Source organism: Diadema antillarum, unplaced genomic scaffold (assembly GCF_040938485.1).
Source record: "Diadema antillarum isolate AM-2024a unplaced genomic scaffold, OU_Dant_1.0 seq00001733_RagTag, whole genome shotgun sequence".
NCBI classification, from domain to species: domain Eukaryota; kingdom Metazoa; phylum Echinodermata; class Echinoidea; order Diadematoida; family Diadematidae; genus Diadema; species Diadema antillarum.
This window is the reverse complement of record NW_027272418.1, coordinates 4,752-27,638: the sequence shown is the minus strand read 5'-3', so window position 1 is coordinate 27,638 and position 22,887 is coordinate 4,752. Positions and strand designations below refer to the sequence as shown.

Below are 22,887 nucleotides of genomic sequence, written 5' to 3'. Positions count from 1 at the left end.
GTGCTTTAGTGCTTTATTTGTGTTTCAAAATCTCCGAATAAGTATTATATTTGGTTCCCTGTGACTCAAAACGTATATTTCGAAATTACAAGTGTGTACAGTTGAAATCTACTTGCACAATTATGAGAAAAAAAATCAGGAAATGGTGGTTATTTTGGTCGCCATCTTGGATTATGGTACTTGCGTGCTTCAACAACTCTTAAATATGTATTTTATTGACTTCTTCATCCTTCAAAACATATATTTAGACATTTGAATTTTGTATTTGGGTTACCTGGCTGAAAAGTTATAAGAATTTCAGAAAATGGCGGCCAATTTGGACGCCATATTGGATTACGGTACTTGCGTGCATCAACATCTCTTACAATGTGTTTCATTGAGGTCTTTATACTTAAAAATATATATTTAGACATCTAAATTTTGTATTTGGGTTCTCTGGTTGAAAAGTTATAAGAATTTCTGGATATGGCAGCCATTTTAGACGCCATCTTGGATTGCGGAAAACGCTTAAAGAGGATTTATGAGGACTTTTAATATGTTGTTCTAGACATTTTTCTGGACCTATCCTGAAAAAAATCAGCTTGTTACCAAAAATGTCCAGGTTAAAACTAATGCTCTTGGACTAAAAGTAGCGTTCGGTCCCGATGCTGGGCAGGAGTCAGCCAGCCAGCCAGCCAGCCAATCAGCGATATTGTCCCCACGCCTCCGTCCTGTACAGAAAAGCGAAACTCCTTAGATATGGGGACGGGAGTCCGAGTACTGGGACTGTCACAGCTGATTGTTTTCCGTGTATTCTCGACGGTCTTCCCGTCGTGTAGGGAAAACGCCCTACTAATACGAATACGCAACTTATCTGAAAGCGCTATGTACACAAGGCACATGTACCATGGAAGATCGATAGAAGAAGGACGGGTTGTTTAAGGTCATTATCATAATAATACATCCAGGGTGTTAAACCACTTGTTAATCTAGAAGGACGAAAACGAACAAACAAGCCCTTAATCAAACTCGAAAAGACCTTACTATATAACAATTTATTCTTGATATAACCGTGTTAAGTATGAGATTGGTAGAGCCAAGGAGTATCAGCATGAAATATGAGGCCTGAAGTATCTGGCAAATTAAGACATCAAAGAGAAGGGGAAAAAATCACTGTTGCATCCTGCTTGTCTCGGTTCAAGAGAGAATATCTGACGCCAACGCACTGATAATGTGTTAGAAAGTTCTCGATGTTAATCTGAGAAGCCGGACAGAAGTTAAACACAGCTTGTTCAAGTGCAACCAGGTCTGTCCCTTTAGACACCCTGGAAATAAAGTTGAGAGAGTGACAGATAAACAAGAATGAAAAAAAAAATACGGAAAAAAATAACAATAGAAATAGGCAACGGATAAAGAACAACACAAAGGAAACAGCGACATAAAACTAGACAAAAGCTTACATGGGACAGTAGCAGATGTCTTTGAAAATCAATGGTATACGGATGTCTCCCACGCAATAGCAATTTAAGCAGCGGCTTCTTGTAATAACATTTCTCATACCCCGTAACCCCGAGGTCAGCAGCCACTTGGTCCCTGGACCTGATTTGTGCTTATATACCCTTATAGCATACGCAGTTCAACACCATTGCCAGAAGGGATCGAGACTTCTGTCAGTGACGTACACCATTTTCTGTGCTGGGACTTGATTGCCAGAAAGCGTTTTCAAGCAAACAAAGGCAAGTGCGTAGGGTCTACTTACCCCTAAATAAGTTATTTGCATACTCTAGAATATTATTTTATGTGCGACGTAGAAAAGTGCTCTCATTCAGGTGGTATAGATCTTTCATTCATTTATTCATTTATTCTTAAATTCTTCATTTGCTTGTTTTGTTTTCTTTTCATCCCCCAAGAAATAGAAAAACTTTTATTTTTTTCTTGTAAAATAAACGATTGAATCTGTATATATTTTATTTTCTGTTTAGATGTTACTCCTGCCTGAGTTTATAATTAATTCTGATTTGATATTGGATTGCTCTGCTTTGTTTTTGAAGTCTCTCCCCCACTAAAGTTCGTTTTCTTTTTCTCTGGCTCTTTCGCTCTCCCCTCTTTTTATCTCTCTGTCAGTATGTGTGTATGCCTGCCAGAGGGAGAGGGAGAGAGTTGAGGTAAAACAGACGCTGTTCTAAAGTCTGGAGCGTTATTTTCTGATAGAGATATTAACAGCTTCACTACTCAATGCTACTTAAGTCTGTTTAACATTCATGAGTCAGGGCTAGATATGATAGTATTATCTTTTTAAATCAAAATATGCAGCAGACATGGTGCTCTGTCCGTAACTAATGTGTCAATAAATTGCACGAACGTTCCCTTTTTCTTGAATGTACGTTTTAGCATTAGATTTTGTCTTTGTTTCGATATCCTATAGCTTATAAATTCATCATACATGCATAATGCTGTTTTTGCAGATTTTCTTAGCTTTGTTTGGTGGTAATAGAGTAAAATCAAATACTGAGTAAATAAAATAGAGGAGGGTTTTGTTTCGTTAAATGGAATTTTTCAATTTAACATGAGTTTAAGGTGATATTAGTCATAACCCTGTAGGCAAATAACTTGAGGTAATAACGTCATCAAGTTACAGCTCTCCAAGTGGGTTGTGCACAAAATATTATGAATCTTGATTTTTTTTTCCATTTCACGTCTAATCCATGACGTGTTACAAATCATTCCGCCACCCTTCTTGATAATATTTTTACTAATGTTGTGCAAATGTTAAGCTCTTCTATTATTTTATCTGATATGACCGATCATTTCCCTATTATAGCACGTTTTGATCTCAGGTATTCGGTTGACAAGATTTGTTTTTCTTCAACCAGACGTAGAGCTACACCAGAAAATTTGGCTAGCCTTGGTGCTAGCTTAGATAGAGCTGATTGGTCTAGTGTTTAGAATAGTGATGATGGTAATATATCATTTAATAATTTTTCAGGGATAAATATTGATAATTGTTTAGATGAATATATTCCTAAATTAAAAGATATAAAGTTAGTTAATTATAAAACATCCCCCAGGTTTCCATGGGTTTCAAAATCTCTTCTTCGTTCAATTTTGTAATGGGAAAAATAGGTTATATTATAGATTCAAAATGAAAAAAAAAGAAGTTAAACGAAAAATACACTTCGTATAAAAATATTTTCACTCAGATTATACGGATGGAAACGAGGAAATATTATATGTTTCAGTTAGAAAAATATAGACATGATATGGAGGATACATGGAAGGTATTGAACCAGGTCATGAATATATCAAAAAAGAAATAAAATATTACAAAAATAAGATATGATAACAAAATATTTGAAGATCCCAGTGATATAGCTAATATTTCTAATTCTTATTTTTCAACGATTGGGGAGAATCTGGCAAAAAAAGTACCACAGTCAAATACGCATTTTGCAACATTTTTAAGTCCATCCAATTCTAGTTCCATTTTTTTGTTCCAACTACGAAATATGAAATTATTGATATCGTTACTGCAATGAATGATAAGCGAAGTGCTGGTAGTGATTATATAAGTAATTTTATTTTTAAGGAAATTATATCTTCAATTGCTGATCCACTTTCACATATTTTTAATAGATCTATATTATGTGGTGTTTTTCCTGATTTTATGAAAGTAGCTAAGGTTTTCCCTGTGTTTAAAAGAGGAGATGGTTCTGATATGAGTAATTACAGCCCCATTTCTTTGCTTTCATCCTTATCTAAAATTTTGGAAAAATTGATATGTAAAAAGGACAATCAATGTTTTTAAATGTTCATAATGTTTTTACAAATTCTCAATTTGGGTTTCGTCGGAAACACAGTACCATACATGCCCTTTTGAAGTTTATCGACCACGCCGCGCATACTATTGATAATCATTTTCATCTTATTGGTATATTCCTGGACTTCTCCAAGGCCTTCGATTCAATTTATCATGAAATTTTTCCTTACAAATTGTCTCATTATGGAATACGGGGGAAGGCCTTGGAGTGGTTCAAGAGCTACCTGCAAAACCGAAAACAATATACGTATCTGTGAACGAGAACGTTTCAAGCCTCGAATTCATTAAATATGGCGTCCCACACAGTAGCTTATTTATAGGACCTTTACTTTTTATCATTTATATCAATGACTTTTGCAGATCATCCGACGTGCTGTCATCTATACTCTTTGCTGATGATTCAATTTTTTTTCACATCAAAATCCAGATACTCTCGTACACATTGTTAATTCCGAATTGAAAAAAGTGACCCAGTGAATAAGAGCTAATAAATTATCAGTTAATCTTTTGAAAACTAAGTAAATGTTATCTAGCAATTCCATAGAAGCTTTACGCAAAGATAATATTTTTGATGACACTCAATTAGAATGTGTATCTATATAAAATTCCTCGGGATTACAGTGGACGATAAACTTTCATGGAGGCCACATATTATTCAGTTATCAAGTTTCATATTCCATTGTCTTCTTTGCTGACGTTGTATTTTCTCTAATTTTACCTTATCTTAATTACGGACATTTAGCATGGGGTATAGCGCCCATCAAACTTTATTAGATAGATTACTGTTATTACAAAAAAGGGCACTTCGTGTTACTTGTGGCGTCCCGCCACGTTCCTGTACAGATCCGTTATTTACTAAAAATAAGATTGTGAAAATCAAAGATTTGTATTTTTTTTTCAACTTGGTCTGTTTATGTTCAATTTCAAAGCAAATGCATTTCCCTGTATATTCAATTCAATGTTTACACGGAACCAGTTCTTTCATAATCATCCCACTAGGCAATCTAATGAGTTTCATTTACCCCTCCTGAGAACTTTATTGACTCAGAATACATTCATATACACAGGCCTTAGATTCTGGAATTCATTAAGCTGCGAAATAAAAAAATCTCCATCTTTGTATTCTTTTAAGCGGAAATTGAAATCCTTTCTGTTAAACCCTCTCTGATGTTTCGTTTTCATTAGCTAAGTCTCATCAGCACGGGGCTCATCATTTTCATTTCATTTTCATTTTATTTCAACACGATAATAAAAAGGAAACTTGCTCAGCCATCGGCTGTTATTCTGCAAGTCCGTGCATGTATACATTATAACAGAACGAAACATAGATTCAGTAACAGCGTAATATATAGCGATGATTGAAATAAGAAAAAAGAGAAAAAAAATCACGAAGAAAAGGAAAAGTATATCTACATATAACAGCATATGAATAAAAAAAATACAGACATTGACAAGAGATTGATATAAAACAAATGTCAATAGTACTCATCGCGTAACATAATAGGAAACGTTATGATAATTGATATGATGTAATATGATATATAACGCAGTGGATATCAAACTAGAACTGCTGCTGTTTCAAATAAGACCTGAAATTATTAAAACTCATAATCTTGATATTATCTGGGAGATCATTCCACACTTTACATCCCCTGTACTGTAAACTCCTACGTTTGAAATTAGTTGAAAATCTACATAACTCAAATTTTAACATATTACATCTGAAAAAATAATTTGTATATTTAAATGAAAACAACTCACACAGACTTTGGGGGTAAACCCCATGAGCAATTTTATACATTGCATGTAACATTCTATATTTCTGTCTTATTTTAATAGTAGAAATACTTAACTGATCATATATGAATTGTGTTGAAAACCTCCAATTAACCTTCATCATCCAACCATCAATCAATTAATCTCTGAATTCATTATAATGAAATAGCCATCATATTCTTTGCACGGCTATGTGCAGCCACCAGCTGTTTGAAGCATCTCTTCAATTCCCTCTTCAATTTCCTCTTTCGTTTCCTTGATCAGCGTGTAGGCATTCTTTTTTTCCCCTTCTTTCCTTCCATTTTTACCATCCATTCTGTCTAGTCGTGTCATGTCGCTGTGTGTCTCCTGTTTTGTTCCGTCTCGTCTTAAATTATATTTGTGCAAAGTATATGCAAATAAGTATTTCATTAGATTTTCCTTTGAGTGGTTGATAAAAATATATATTTTTTTTCTCAACTGAAATATAAACTTGTATTTTTTGCAGATATGCATGCATATATATAACTTTATTTGTATCATTTTATATACTTTGTAAAGCTGAATGTATACGTTTGTGATAAAATTTCTGATCTATACTGTGTTGTGTTCTGTTGGAAAAAAGGAGAAGAATGAAAATAAATGAATTGAAAAATATATTTATATCCGCTCAGATAATCATAATTGCAGCGTAGGAAAGCATGAAATAATTGATATGGTGCATGCAAATATTTTCTGTGTGATTTTACGCTATACAGAAAATTCGGTAAAGATTTCGACGAGGGACTCGAAAGACCGTGACGTCATCACAATTCTTGGTCCCCTTTGCATGTTTGGTGTCTTTTAATATCGCTGTTTCGTGATAGTTTGTGAAACTTTAAAATTCCACGGCTGTCTCACTTTATTGTATGTATTTTGTAACTCTCCTCGATTTTAATGTTAGAATTTTGTTTGACTATTTTGTTTGATAAAGTCGATACAATTTTTTTTTCTAAGGAAACTGTACTGAAAGAATATCTGATGATCATAGGATAAGCTAATACGCTGCAAGTGGAAAGAATTGGATATCATCATGGACATAGCAAATAAATGAAAGAGAATGGACATTTAATTCTGGCCACATAAATGTGGGAAGACGCTATGCAAATCATTGTAAATATATCATTATTATCAGCTTATTGAGAGGTGATTGCGAAGATTAATGGTTCAATTGCCTGCAGGACGCTGTCATAGAGGTCTTCTCAGCAGCCAGCGCTTGGATAAGCAAGGGCTATTTGAACACTCACATATGAAGAAAAAATGCTCCTCACATAATGGAACGCTAAAAAGTAGAGCAACAGAGCCTGGACTCGTGTTACAAGTCAGGAGATAGTTACTGAAATGTAATTGTTCTAACAATGATTGTCACATCACATGTTGCAAAGGCATACAGAAGAGTGTGTAATCAGGTTAACTTTATAATAGAAATGTAAATGAAATAGAGATTAACAATAAACATACGGGGGGGGGGGGACTTTAAATACATTTCAGTATTTGGGAGTGTACAATAAAACTTCCAAATATGTCGTTTTATCTTTTCTCTTTATCAATCATGACATGTGAATGTGTCGTCCCACACAAGATGTTTTGTAGTCTTACTGGAAAATGGCGGAGGCATATCAGTCGCCATAGCGCTTTTTCTTTTTTAGTTCTCTGTGTTTTTCAAGGTGTGAAAAATGTAAAAAATGGAAAATTCGTGTTTGTCATAATATTGCTTAACGTTTTGATTTGTATAATTACGTCATTCCCTCATTTACTTCTATTATACGTGTATGCTCAATAATTTGTAACTGTAAAACGTAAGAATGAAGCGTATGAGATTTTCTTTTTGTTTTATTAAAAGCCACCTGTATGCTTCCTTTGATATTTCTTGATATATTTGTTAGTCATTACTTTGTATTCTAATTTCATTTAAGTTTTCTTACATTTTGACGGCATAGGCCTTAAATCTCTTGGCTGATTATATTCGTGTTAGTTAATTTGCAGTTTGTGATTTATTGTACAATTTTAAAAGTTGACATAATTATTACTTGTAAAGTTACTATGTGCAATTTATTATCTGGGTTACGATGTAAAAAATGAATTTAATTTTCAATTTCCTTACATTCAAGTTTAAGCTTCCTTACATTTTTACGGCATATGCCTCAGATCAGTGTAGGTCTCTTGGATGATTTATAGTTAATTTGCAGTTCATAATTTATTGTACGATTTTAAAAATTGACATAATTATCACTTGTAAAGTTACTATGTGCAATTTACTCCCTGGGTTACGATGTAAAATAGGAATAAATAAACCTTTCAATAAAAGAATGAGTCATCGGACGTCGGGAGCCAAACGCATTTCATTGGCAGCCTGCGTTTCTTTATGATAGTATTCCACGATTGGTGAATTTTCCATGGCTGTTGCATTGTTAGGTACATAGGGCCCATAACCACCTCCAGTTTTAGGTGGTAGATGAAATGAACCCGAAAACAGTCAAGTACGGAAGGTCATCCCTGCACGTCATTTTAATCATATTGTTCGGAGAGTGGTTGTCCATGTGAATGCGTGCCGTTTCATTAATTCTACACACATTTATTTGTTTTTTCTTTCAGTTCGTCGTTGGATATCTGGCATCCACTTGAGAAATTGCCAGCCGCAATGAAGAGACTTTTGATATCGTTTCTTCTCCTTCTTCCCGTGCTCATCTTGACCAGTGCTTTACGCATAAGACGTGAGTTTATGTATGCCGGAAGTTGTTAGCACTATACTGTATACCGGGCAAAAACAATCAGCACATTGTACTATGCAGGTGTCATGCATATATACAACAATCACACCCAAGCTGTGACACACTCAAGTTATATATATATATATATATATATATATATATATATATATATATAGTGTGTCATAATTGTAAACTGTTGACATTTCTACCAGCCAACCAGGCCTATTTGGCATTAAATATCTGATTACAAAGCTTTGGCACTTAAGACGTGTCTAGCAATATATTGAGAGACCATTACTCGCAGCATTCACTGGAATTTGAAAGTTCTTCTCTTACGACAATTAACTGTCATGATAATTTTTTTTCCTTTTATAATTGGATCTTCGGCAAGGCGTCACTTCATCGGGTCACAATAGGATTAAAAACTATTTCTTTCTTCTACTGAACTTTTTTCAAGGCAGACCGATTAACACACTTTAAATAATATTGAAGCTTAGGTCTTCCCGGTGTCAGTAGTATTGAAATTAAACAATGAATGAAAGCAAAATTACAAAGAAAACCAACAACATCGATGAAAACACGAGTTGCATTCCTTTCTCTTCTGTGATCGAACACACACACACTTACCAACACGCTTGCAAGCACATACTCCTTTCCATCGCTCTTCCGTAATCACTCATGTACAGCAGTTAGATGACAAGTTCGCCTTCATATACATGTGGATTGAGTGAATGCAGCAATATTAGTAGAACACATCAGTGAAAGTTTGGCTAAAATCGAACAATCCGTTCAAAAGTTATGAATTCTTTAAGTTTCTGCACAATCACTGCTGGATGAGAAGACTACAACTGTGTATGATATTACAGGTGTAGAACAATTTAAAGAAAATATATAAAGAGAATTCTGCAATTTCTTTTAAGTGCACATTGCCCCGACTTGTCACTGACGTATGTTGAAGGTAATATTATTCCCCATGCCTTCGGAAAAAGGCAAGTCAAGCGTTCTTTCATTATGTAAGAAAAGTGAAAATATGTGGATTTTTATTTATAGTTTCTACATCGTTCTACGCATGTGACATCACAAGCTGTAGTAGTCTTCCCATCCAGCAGTGACTGAGCAGAAACGTCAAAAAGTCATGATTTTTGAATGGATTGTCCGATTTTCCTCAAACTTGGTTTGTTTGTTCGTTTGTTCATTTCCATCTGAGAGATGGCTGGATAGCCCATATTCAGCTACGTTAAGCTGGTCTTCCATGGGGTCCAGTTGGCCGGATGTAAGGTGGGACCACTTCACCCGGGTTAAACTCTCACTGATGTGTTCTACTAATATTCCTCATTCACTCAATCCACATGTCTATGAAGGTGGACTTGCCCATTAAGTAACACGTTGTGTAAAAATACAGTTGATTAAGTTGAGTAACTTACTCAAGATCGTATTTCCAAGATACAAATGTGATAAATGACTTATATTATACTGAACGTGTGTTTGGATGTACCATATAATATGACGCTGGTTGACTGATTTGTCTAACCATAATGATAACATAATGGTGTAACATTTACCAGTATCTCTATTGTATCTTATTTATGGAATAGAGATAGATAAAGTGATACAACAAGAGATGATGATGAGTTAACCATAATGATATAAAATTTATTTGTATCTCTATCGTATCTCTATTTGTAATTTCCTCTGTCTTTATTACATGTTATTATGTTCAATACATTGTTGTACTGATTTCGTGACATTATTCGTGTACCCAACATTGCCCAAACATTTCTTTGTATCCTCAATTTGTTAGAGATGAACATAATAAAACAACTTGAACTTGATTTGATTAGTCAATAAAACACTGAGGACCGTAAGAATTAGGAGTCCATATACCAAAACCAATATATGAATATTCATGAACTTTTTCCGTCGTCATTTTTATCGCAAATGATTGGTAATCAGTTACGTACGTGTTTGTTTGTGATCATTTAGAATGATTTCATATTTCTCACTTTGTCTGAATTTTGATGGAATAGTACATAGTTCGCTTTCCCGCAGGTTCATCATTCCGAAGGTTCGTTAATCAGAAAATGAAAGTTTGTTGATTCAAATGGTGCGTACTGCGGACATGAAATAATATTCGTTATTCCGAAGGTTCTTATTTCCGAATGTGAAATACGGTTCTTAAATCCGAAGGTTCGTTAGTAAGCCCTTTCTTTTCAACTTTCTTATTAACAAACCTTATTCATTTCCGAAACGAGGAACTTTCGGAAAAACGGAACAAATTAATGTTCGGATAACTAACCCTTTTTAGTTTTTGGATTATCAAACTTTCGGAATAATGAACATTACCCAATATTTTTTCTCGTTAAAAGGATTCGTCTTTCTTTATCATAACAATTCTCTTGAATAATACCTTAAAGTTGTGGCTTTGCTTCCAATCATAGTTTATTTCCTCGTTAAAACTCTATTTGTACAACGTATTAAATTTCATCAATCCGCAGTCAATATATATTTGATAGTTATATAAAGCGGCTACATCCGAATTGTAAGATAGACTATCACATCGATTTGATCTGTCGTTAAAGCAAACAGATACGGGGAGGTCCAACAGAAATGAAAATCTCAGATTAAGAAGCATTTCATATTTTGATGAAGTTTTTTTTTTGTAGTGATGTCAAAAAGAAAAGCACTTGATAAACACACACACACACAAAAAAAAAAAAATCCTCACATGAGCATGAACTATTCTGGTTGTTATCTTTAAGTGACATACACACGGATCTCTTCAAATTCTCATTTTCTGCTTAAAAGAAGTATGGGAAGGAAATGATACGTAAATCCGCTTTAAAAAATGACAACATTGTGTCAAATTGCTGCATTGAAAGCTCAAAAGTTGTTTTTCAGTTTATAATTTGTCATCTTTCACTACAAAACTATGACATTCTCTTGTCAGATGCTTTGATTCGATTGCTATTGCCGTGTGCTTTTCACGAGCACGAGCACGCTTGGTACCTAAAAGCTTTTTAAATTTTTAGAATTAATATTCATTGGTCTGATCCTCAAGCTGATCCTCAACAAGCATCAATAATGATTCTCTATTATCTTCTTTTCATGATGATATAACAGCTTGTGGACCTGGGGAAGAATACAGAGCATGTGGCTTTCGGAATTTTGAACAGACTTGTCAGACGCGATTGGTAGGACCGCCATCACGTCCCGCATCGTGTGAACCGGGCTGTTATTGTAGGAGCGGGTACGTCCGCCATGCCAGCAGGTGCATTAGACGGGAGCAATGCTCAGGTAGATCAGCAATGTAGAACATGCCCTGTATGTATCTGGGTATATGATATGTATGTATATGTTTGTATGTATGTATGTATGTATGTATGTAATATGCATGCATGAATGTATCTACATGTTGGGACCGCTGAGCTGGTACCCAAAACAGTTAGAGTTCAACTCTAGGACACATCAAGAAACCAGGCACACCAGTCATTTCGATAGCTCATGTCTCAATCCAGCGTTTTATTTGGGCTCGCAAGACTACAAGACTATCACACACCAGTGCTGATACCAAGACTGACTTTCCAGTCAACTTCCGAGGATAAACTCCTCAAGACTCACTCTTAATTTCTTACAACAGCAAGGCATCATTTATCACCTTCGTGTATTATACAATGAACTACTTTAAGAACAATGACTGCATTCTACAGTTAGTGTGCCCGCCCATAAAACTTGCCCCATACCGACTTTCAAATGGAGCCCCAATATGGGACCTTAACAATATATCATAATTATATATACTTAGTAATAGATGACGGGCCACCAAACATCATCGGGAATGAGCAGGTGAATTGCGGTTGTCCCTCGGGAATGACGCACCGTCGCACAGTGGGCCAGAATGAGCTCAAAGTGCGCCAAAATTATATTCCGTGGTTTCTTTTTACCCAAATTTGGTGTCTTAGGGTAATTAGGGGCGTAGAATTGATTGAACATAATTTCAAACTCATATGACGTCACTGTGATGCTGTTTTTTCATTGGCTACCAAAAATCTGTCTGTAAATGACGAATAAAGCAATGCAAATCTTAGGCTGTTATTTTTTTCTTTAAAGATTGATTTATCTTTTCACCTTCACTGACACTGCTTATCTACTACCATTGAATACACGATGCTTACATGTCATAGAAAGTGTATAAACATTCGGGTTTCGTTAAAAGAATCGAATTTATGCTGAAAGTTCCATATTACACACGTACTGCAAAATGATACTGTTGTCCGTGTAAACTAGTTAGAATATAAGTTTGATGTACGCTGTACGTTTGGGTGAATTTATTCACTTTATTCTATAGCAGGACATAAAATGCGCGATATAAAATCAATCTCCGATATAGTTCTTATCTCTCTACTTCATATATAATCTTAGGGCCTATGCCATATCAATTCATACAAGCGCAAAAACCATTTTGTCTAATTTAAATGGAAGGATAACAAATTGTGAAGTCAGTAATCAGGAAAATGAAAGGTTATGACTTAGCAGCTAAGAATGAGTCTGCCGTGTATGAAAGTTTACTTGGAAAAGCTAAAATAATAATTTTTTTTTTAAATGAAAAATTTATCGAAATCACAATCATATGAAATTATAAATTCATCCACGTTCCACAGTGATTTTTTTTTTCATCAGTCGTCGGAAGCAAAGTTTTTTTTTGCTTCCGACAACCCACAAAGTGTATGGGATCAAAGTCTGATGAATCCGACTTGTATTGGTCGCCTATCAGGTCAATGTCAGACATGTCAGGCATGATCCGATGAGGCAAGATCGTCCGATGAGGATCACGCGAGCAATGTCTGACATTGACCTGCAATCGGATTCACAAACTGCGATACTATACACTTCGCTGAGCGGCCGGAAAGCAACAGTCTTTGCTTCCAACGAGTAGCCGATGAGAATAAAATCTCTGTGTTTTGGTGTTTAACGGTCTATCTGCATATGTCAAGAGTAGCATCGAAGTACATGTATTTAGGTGTCCATACAATATGTATCGCAGTGGGAATAGCTATGTTTACAGTAGTGGCTATGACAATTATGGACAATATGGCTACATGGCCTTGGCTATGTGCAATTATGTACTCTTTTATCTTCGGAGGAGGGGTCTTTTAGGTGCCGGACTAGCCCTATACATGTATTTTATAACTCTGTTTGCCTCTTATTCAGTGTTATTCATGTTTCTGTGTCTTTAACGTGCGAGAAAAAAAAAATAAATGAAAAAAAAAATGCCGCCCTCATGCGGCCCCGTATGATATAACAGCATTCCTAAGCGGCTGCAAGGTCCAAAATAGGCGTAGTGTGTCGCGGAAAATCGGCTCTAACACAAAAAGTGGCAAAAGGTGGCAGCCAAATCTGGTATCAGCTTAAAGCTGAGACATCAGGGAATGTGGTGGTAATAGAATTTAGTTGGAAATCCGTGGCAATCTAAACTTTTCATTAGGGTATATTAAAAAGACAAATAATTAGCCTCTTTTCCAGGATATTTAGCGTAAAATGTTCATGAACATTAAGTTTCTTTGCATTTTTATGGCATTCATAACGTAAAATGAACTCTGAGAAATATGTGGGAGAAATTACAGGTTGATATCTCAAAAACTACATGTTGAAATTATTTATTTATCAAAGAGGTTACAATTTGCTTTGAAACTCTTAAAATATTGTATTTTGCTACTTCAGGTAGGAAATATACCCCTTTAATGTACATACCTGATTCAAATATTTTAATGATATATTCTTCAAAGCATTACCTCTCAAGAGCGCTTGTCAAAAATTAAAAAATCCCAAGTGCCCAAAGTGACTTTTGGCGCACTTTGGTATCTCTCTGGCCCACTGTGCGTCGATGCGGCACGGCTTGTCCCGCGACTTGTGATAACCCCGACCCCCAGATATGCACCCTACAATGTGTTGCAGGCTGTTTCTGTGCAGAGGGAACAGTGTTGGAGCAGGAAGGCGGACAGAGATGTGTACCGCTGGAAGAGTGTCCTGGTAGGTCTCTTTAGCGTGGAGAAAGAGGAAAATAGACGGCAAGAGCGACAAATATAGATACAAGGATATAGAGAATGGCATAAAGGTTAAAACAGAGATGATCTTAAACCTGCTAACCATTGCAATAATACTGCTTGCCAGTTGATTGGTTTCTTATCATGTGTTTTTTTCCGGAATGTTCGGTTTTCTTATTCTGACACACACTAAGTCCCTTTTTCAGACTAAGAAACGAGCCTCAAGCCCTCGCTTCCCTATAATCTGAATACTTTCCAAAATCTAACTACCTCTCCACAAAAAGAGACAGATCTATTTCATTTCGAGGCCAAAATGATATCCCTACGCTTCAACATACTGTCGACACCGTAGTTTACGAATACACTTTGCCTTGAGAGTTCCTGTCAAAACTATCGGCAGAGGTGACCCAAAATATTGAATTATCAGTGAGGAACGCAGCCCCGAAGTGAATAATATACAATAATGCCAAATCTATTAGTAAGCGCCGCCCCCCCCCAAAAAAAAAAAATCACACCTCTATCTGTCGGTAAAAGCTGGGAGCTGAAAATGATTCTTCTCACCTCCCTGATAAACTCATGTCATTATATTGACGCACACAAACAGGCACACACAGGCATGAAAAACAGAGAAAGAAAGTCGCTAATATCAGAGAGACAGGAAAGAGAGAGCAGGAAAACAGGGTTTGTTGGTTTCTTTTGTTTTTTTTTAGGTGTCGATACGAATGAAATTAGCACCAATTGCAGCTGTCTGCATAAAATTTGTGATAAAACAAAGCTGAAACAATCATTTCTAAGTATTTTACTTTCCCGCATTTAACTGCTTGTCCTTTTTTTTTATGCCTCCGCCACGAAGTGGTGCCGGAGGCATTATGTTTTCGGACTGTCCGTCCTTCCGTCCGTCCGTCCGTCCGTCCGTAATGAATTTTGAGGACAGCGTAACAAAAATCCGTTTGAGATATCCTAATGAGACTTTGTATGTATATGCATGAGTGGATGAAGTTGTGCCTATCAACTTTTGGGTGCACATGCTCAAGGTCATAAGGTCAAGGTCAAATGCTCAAAATTTCACTATTTCTCCCATATCATTTTCTTGAAACTTAATGTATACATGTACTACCCTATAAAGATTCTCTGGTTAGAGTTTTGGGTCATTAGGTCAAAGGACAAGGGGTCAAAGGTCAAATTGAAAATGTTAAAATTTTGGTTTTTTTCTCCACATCTCGGAAATCGTTCAAGGTATCTTCATGGAACATACTACACATGCATGTAATGACTGGCAGTGATCATCAAGGGAATTTGGGGGTCATGGGGTCAAAGGTCAGGGGGTAAAAGGTCAAGATCAACTCCCCAATACTTATGCAATGCCTGTAGGATTTTTTTTTAACTTGGCGTATACATGTATTACCCAATAGAGATTCTCCCCAAAAAGGTCAAAGGTCAAAAGGTCAAAGATCAAGTGAAAGTGCTGAATTTCACTTTTTCTTCCATATCTCGGAAGTGGCTCTAGGTTTCATCGTGAAACTTAGTACATATATATGCATGTTCTGCCTGACAGTGATTCTCTTGTGAATTTTATGGTCATAGGTTCACGGGTCAAAGGCCAGATTAAAATGCTAAGAATTTACTATTTAAAACAGAAATTATACGTTTTCCCCACACCTTGACAATAACTCAATGCATAAACTTATAAGAGGATCAAAAGTCAAGTAAAAGTCCTGAAATCCCCCCAAACATTCTCTGTTAGAAAATATAGCCATTCATCCAATTTAACCTACATTGTAGTTCAAGGAAAGTGAGCATTCAACATATTTGTGACAAGAATGTCATTTAATATTTTGCCAATTATGTGAAACTGTCATCACATATTGTCAAGATGTACCTATTTGGAGAATCATGCTTTATGGCGGGGGCATACCAGTCGCCATAACGACATTTCTAGTTTCAACCTTTATCATTTCTGCAACGGATGCCACACATAAGTTATTTTTTGCCTTTCGCATTGTAGCACGAATGCTGGTATAATGTTCACAATAATAAATAATTGTACTTTCCTTTTTTAGGTCAATCAACGGGGGATTTTGACATCCAGCTCGCTGGTGGAACGAATGCCAGAGAGGGTCGTGTGGAGATTTTCTACGACGGTGCATGGGGGACAGTTTGTGACGACTCTTGGGACATCGAGGACGCCCATGTGGTATGTAGGATGCTGGGCTACCCGAGAGCAAGGAGGGCCGTTAGTCGAGCATACTTCGGTGAAGGTCAGGGTCAGATAGTCCTTGATAATGTGCAATGCGAGGGAAGTGAACAAAACCTGAGAGAATGCAGACACAACGGATATGGCGTACATAACTGCCGTCATAGCGAGGACGCTGGTGTCGAATGCGCAGGTGAGTGAAATTTGTCACGTTCCCTGTTTTCCATCGAATGGTAAAATACCCGCCCACATTAAATAGCTGTCACCAGAAGTAAACAGTTCTGCATGATATTTGTTTTGTTGCATATGGGTTCACAGAATATAAATAAACAACTTTTACATCCGTTCATATGAAATCGTAGACTATGGTATATTCTAATGCTTTATTACATTTTTCATTTCAATGTCAAGTGCATCGTACCTTCTCTTGTCTGAAACATTAATAACATCAATAGATCTTCACTGCAGTTCTTCCTCTATGTTCTTCTATCAAACTTAAAATGGAAGCAAATGTGTGTAAGTGCCGTCTGGGTAAAGCTAAGACGGAAAGTGAGTTCAGTTTCAGTTTTCAGTTTATTTTTATTTAATCACGGCAATTTGCTTCAACAAAGCTGTTCTTCTGCAAATCCGTGAACAACATAAAAATAGCAGAAATACATACAAACTGCATATACAATGATAAAGAAAGGAACAAGTGTCAGGTAACAACAAAGCAACGATCAATTAAAAAAGTACTATACAAAAAAAGAGAAAAAAAGGAAACCGGAACAAATACCTACGGTAACATATTATTTTAACAATATCAATAGAGAAAGAGAGAAAAAAAATCCTGGGCAGTTGCTTAGGCTACAGCATAGATATATCAAGAGCTCGTTTGAAACTGGTGAGAGAGAGCTTACTTTTCAAGTCATAGGCTAACTGATTCCAACTCTGGACTCCTCTAAAGGAAAGAGTTCTTTTTCCAACTTCTGTTTTTACCTTATACAATACAAATTTTTTCATACTGTTTCTCAGAAAATAATTTGTTACATATTCTTCAAAATATTGCAATACATATTCTGGAAGCATTCCATTAGAAATTTTATACATAACATGTAGTAATTGTTTATACCTTCGTTTTTCCAAAGTATCTAATGACAAACGATTGTAGATTGCTGAGGTCGAGTATCTTGGTTCAACCAAAAGGACAGTTTTTAAAACTCTATTTTGAATGATTTGCAATTTTTCAGAATCCGTTTTTCGCAAATTACCCCTTACAACGCTGCAATAATCGAATTTGCTCTGAATAATGGACTTGTAGAATACAAGAGCAGTTTTTTCAGTTATACAAAATCTTATTCTTTTCAATAAATAAAGACTTTTCACTGTGCTTTTATCACCTTATCCACCTGTTGGCTCCAATCAAGATGTTGGTCAAGATAAACTCCTAAGTATTTACAACAAGTAACAGAGGGAACCTCTGATTCATCAATGCTGACTCTCAATACCTTGTTCCCAATCCTCTTTCTGGAACCTATTAACATCGCTTCACACTTTTTCACATTCAGAGCAAGTGAGTTTACTTCCAACCATTGTGACAAGCACGTCAAGTCTTTATTGAGACCTCTTTGTATTTGACCGAGATCTTTGCCAGGTAAATAAAGACAAGTATCGTCAGCGTATAAATGGACCTTACATTCCTTAATGCAATCAGGCAAATCGTTGATGTATACATTGAATAACAAGGGCCCTAACGTAGAGCCCTGTGGGATTCACATGTTACATACCTAGGCTCGGATATGGAGCCGTCAATAGTAGTATATTGAACACGATTACGGAGATAATTACCAAACCATTTACATGCATTACTATTCAATCCAAGGAGAGATAACTTATGAAGAAGTGTCGCATGATTGACTGTGTCGAATGCATTTTTGAGGTCAATGGAGACCATTCCAACCATTTCACCCTTATCTAAGCTACGAAGCCTTTCTTCTGTGACACAAAGTAAGCAGTCATAGTGGAGATGAGCAGGTCTGAAGCTGATTGATTTGGTTAATAATATCATTTCTATGCAAATAATCATACAACTGATTAAAGATGAGCTTTTCGATTACTTTTGTATAACAGACAAAACAGATATCGGTCTGTAATTACCATCTCACTTCGACTACACTTTTATACACTGGGTAACTTTTGACACCTTCCATTGTTCTGGAATACAACCACAATTCAAAGAAAGATTTAATATAACCGCAGTGGTTTTGCAATTATACGTATAACAGGCTTTATCAATGTTATTGGTATAGTGTCCATTCCATATGAGTTTTTCATTGGCATACTTTCAACCACTTTCACAATGTCTTCTTCAGTTATATCTTCAAATGAGAACATGGAACTCCTTTTCGGTACATATTTTGCAATCTCTTCCTCTGTTCTTTGATCATGACTCTTGCAAATCGCATCTCCTATTTTTGGGAAATATGCATTAAAACAATTTGACATATCAGTTTTACACTTGACCTGTGTGTTATTTTTCACAATGTATTCTATTTGTTTGAAAGTATTCTTTGCAGGAGTAATAAAGTTTAAAGATTTCCAAACATCATTTGAGTTACCATTGCTGGAATAAATAACATTACTTATATATTCTTTCTTCGCCTGACGACATTTCATAGTAACCTCATTTCTAAGCTTCTTGTATAACTCCCACTCACTTTGAGTTTTAGATGATTTAGAAATGAGTTTTTGTCTATCTCTTTGACGCATTAGATATAAAATTTCTTCTGTTATCCAAGGGGATTCTTTTTTCTTTACTCTTTTCTTTTTAAGCGGTACAAATGCATTCATCACACTTAACAACTTTCTTTCAAATTCATCATATGCCTCAATAACATTATGGTATGTTTCCACATGGTCCCATTGTACCTTAGAAATCGCTTCAGTATATTCTTCAATATTTCATTTGCCAGCATTTCGAGACACCTTATATCTATGTACATTTGTTTATAGTTCTTGATTTTTGTACCCCAAGTGCAATATACAAGGTAGTGATCACTCAGAGATATTGGTATAACATTTGTATAATTAATTTTTTCGGCCCTGTTAGTTATGATAAGATCAATTATAGACGATGTACAGATAGTTTCCCTTGTGGGATAATTGACTATCTGTTGGAGATTGAAAGAGGTCAACAACTCACGCAGGTGTTTTGTTTGCCACGATGTACAGTGTTGTGACATGTCACAGTTCAAATCACCAGGAATAACAAAATCAATGCCCATATCATCTACTTCACCAAGAAATCTCTCAAATTCTTGAAATACATCTAGTCTTGCATTGGGTGGCCTATACCATACTATAACAAAAAATGGCTTCACCATTTGTGCATTTACTTCTATAACAATCAACTCCAGATCAAACTCAAAATCAGTTCTCACTCTATAATTCATTCCCTCTTTTACATAAGCTGCCACACCTCCACCTTTACGACCTCTGTCTTTTCTTATCAAATTGTACCCATCTATATTTAATTCTGAATCATCATTATAATCATTCAAATGGGTTTCACTGAGAGTGAAAATGTCAAATTCAGCTTTCTTGCACAAAATATGTATCTCTTCAATATTTTTCCATAAAGACAAACAATTCAAGTGTGAGAACTTAAAACCTTTAAGGATTGAAAGTTCACATACATCTCTATCCAAATCAAATTCCAGTTTTTGTTTTAACGTAATACTGATTTCTGGTGAACACAGAAATTCATTTCTTTGAGTTTCCAAATCAGATGTTTGGTCATCATATGTATCAGATGTAGCAAACGGTAGCTCAAGTAATAAACAGTAATCACATACCCAGTCATCTGTAGAGTTAAAAATACTTAGGCTTACTTTACTGCACTTAAAATGACACCAATTATTACATGAAACACAAAGTAGAACGTTTTGATTAACACGAACTGGTCTTTTACACGTAATACATGGAAAGCGGATAGACATATTGTAATTCTAGTGTCAATTAGTGGTGGAAACTTAATGTATACATGTACTACCCTATAAAGATTCTCTGGTTAGAGTTTTGGGTCATTAGGTCAAAGGACAAGGGGTCAAAGGTCAAATTGAAAATGTTAAAATTTTGGTTTTTTTCTCCACATCTCGGAAATCGTTCAAGGTATCTTCATGGAACATACTACACATGCATGTAATGACTGGCAGTGATCATCAAGGGAATTTGGGGGTCATGGGGTCAAAGGTCAGGGGTAAAAGGTCAAGATCAACTCCCCAATACTTATGCAATGCCTGTAGGATTTTTTTTTTTTAACTTGGCGTATACATGTATTACCCAATAGAGATTCTCCGGGAAGCCAAAAAGGTCAAAGGTCAAAAGGTCAAAGATCAAGTGAAAGTGCTGAATTTCACTTTTTCTTCCATATCTCGGAAGTGGCTCTAGGTTTCATCGTGAAACTTAGTACATATATATGCATGTTCTGCCTGACAGTGATTCTCTTGTGAATTTTATGGTCATAGGTTCACGGGTCAAAGGCCAGGTTAAAATGCTAAGAATTTACTATTTAAAACAGAAATTATACGTTTTCCCCACACCTTGACAATAACTCAATGCATAAACTTATAAGAGGATCAAAAGTCAAGTAAAAGTCCTGAAATCCCCCCAAACATTCTCTGTTAGAAAATATAGCCATTCATCCAATTTAACCTACATTGTAGTTCAAGGAAAGTGAGCATTCAACATATTTGTGACAAGAATGTCATTTAATATTTTGCCAATTATGTGAAACTGTCATCACATATTGTCAAGATGTACCTATTTGGAGAATCATGCTTTATGGCGGAGGCATACCAGTCGCCATAACGACATTTCTAGTTTCAACCTTTATCATTTCTGCAACGAATGCCACACATAAGTTATTTTTTGCCTTTCGCATTGTAGCACGAATGCTGGTATAATGTTCACAATAATAAATAATTGTACTTTCCTTTTTTAGGTCAATCAACGGGGGATTTTGACATCCAGCTCGCTGGTGGAACGAATGCCAGAGAGGGTCGTGTGGAGATTTTCTACGACGGTGCATGGGGGACAGTTTGTGACGACTCTTGGGACATCGAGGACGCCCATGTGGTATGTAGGATGCTGGGCTACCCGAGAGCAAGGAGGGCCGTTAGTCGAGCATACTTCGGTGAAGGTCAGGGTCAGATAGTCCTTGATAATGTGCAATGCGAGGGAAGTGAACAAAACCTGAGAGAATGCAGACACAACGGATATGGCGTACATAACTGCCGTCATAGCGAGGACGCTGGTGTCGAATGCGCAGGTGAGTGAAATTTGTCACGCTCCCTGTTTTTCATCGAATGGTAAAATACCCGCCCACATTAAATAGCTGTCACCAGAAGTAAACAGTTCTGCATGATATTTGTTTTGTTGCATATGGGTTCACAGAATATAAATAAACAACTTTTACATCCGTTCATATGAAATCGTAGACTATGGTATATTCTAATGCTTTATTACATTTTTCATTTCAATGTCAAGTGCATCGTACCTTCTCTTGTCTGAAACATTAATAACATCAATAGATCTTCACTGCAGTTCTTCCTCTATGTTCTTCTATCAAACTTAAAATGGAAGCAAATGTGTGTAAGTGCCGTCTGGGTAAAGCTAAGACGGAAAGTGAGTTCAGTTTCAGTTTTCAGTTTATTTTTATTTAATCACGGCAATTTGCTTCAACAAAGCTGTTCTTCTGCAAATCCGTGAACAACATAAAGATAGCAGAAATACATACAAACTGCATATACAATGATAAAGAAAGGAACAAGTGTCAGGTAACAACAAAGCAACGATAAATTTAAAAAGTACTATACAAAAAAAGAGAAAAAAAGGAAACCGGAACAAATACCTACGGTAACATATTATTTTAACAATATCAAATAGAGAAAGAGAGAAAAAAAAATCCTGGGCAGTTGCTTAGGCTACAGCATAGATATATCAAGAGCTCGTTTGAAACTGGTGAGAGAGAGCTTACTTTTCAAGTCATAGGCTAACTGATTCCAACTCTGGACTCCTCTAAAGGAAAGAGTTCTTTTTCCAACTTCTGTTTTTACCTTATACAATACAAATTTTTTCATACTGTTTCTCAGAAAATAATTTGTTACATATTCTTCAAAATATTGCAATACATATTCTGGAAGCATTCCATTAGAAATTTTATACATAACATGTAGTAATTGTTTATACCTTCGTTTTTCCAAAGTATCTAATGACAAACGATTGTAGATTGCTGAGGTCGAGTATCTTGGTTCAACCAAAAGGACAGTTTTTAAAACTCTATTTTGAATGATTTGCAATTTTTCAGAATCC

General features: G+C 35.8%; 1 protein-coding gene across 1 annotated transcript; it reads left to right on the top strand.

The window, feature by feature from the left end:
- The first annotated feature begins 1,420 nt into the window (after positions 1 to 1,420).
- On the top strand, positions 1,421 to 21,852 carry LOC139711929 (scavenger receptor cysteine-rich domain-containing group B protein-like). The gene is made up of 5 exons (XM_071623775.1): positions 1,421 to 1,715; positions 8,186 to 8,304; positions 11,422 to 11,595; positions 16,403 to 16,729; positions 21,518 to 21,852. Exons 2-5 carry the CDS (start codon positions 8,232 to 8,234, stop codon positions 21,850 to 21,852), a joined length of 909 nt encoding a protein of 302 aa, XP_071479876.1. The 5' UTR covers positions 1,421 to 1,715; positions 8,186 to 8,231.
- The last annotated feature ends 1,035 nt before the right edge of the window (positions 21,853 to 22,887 follow it).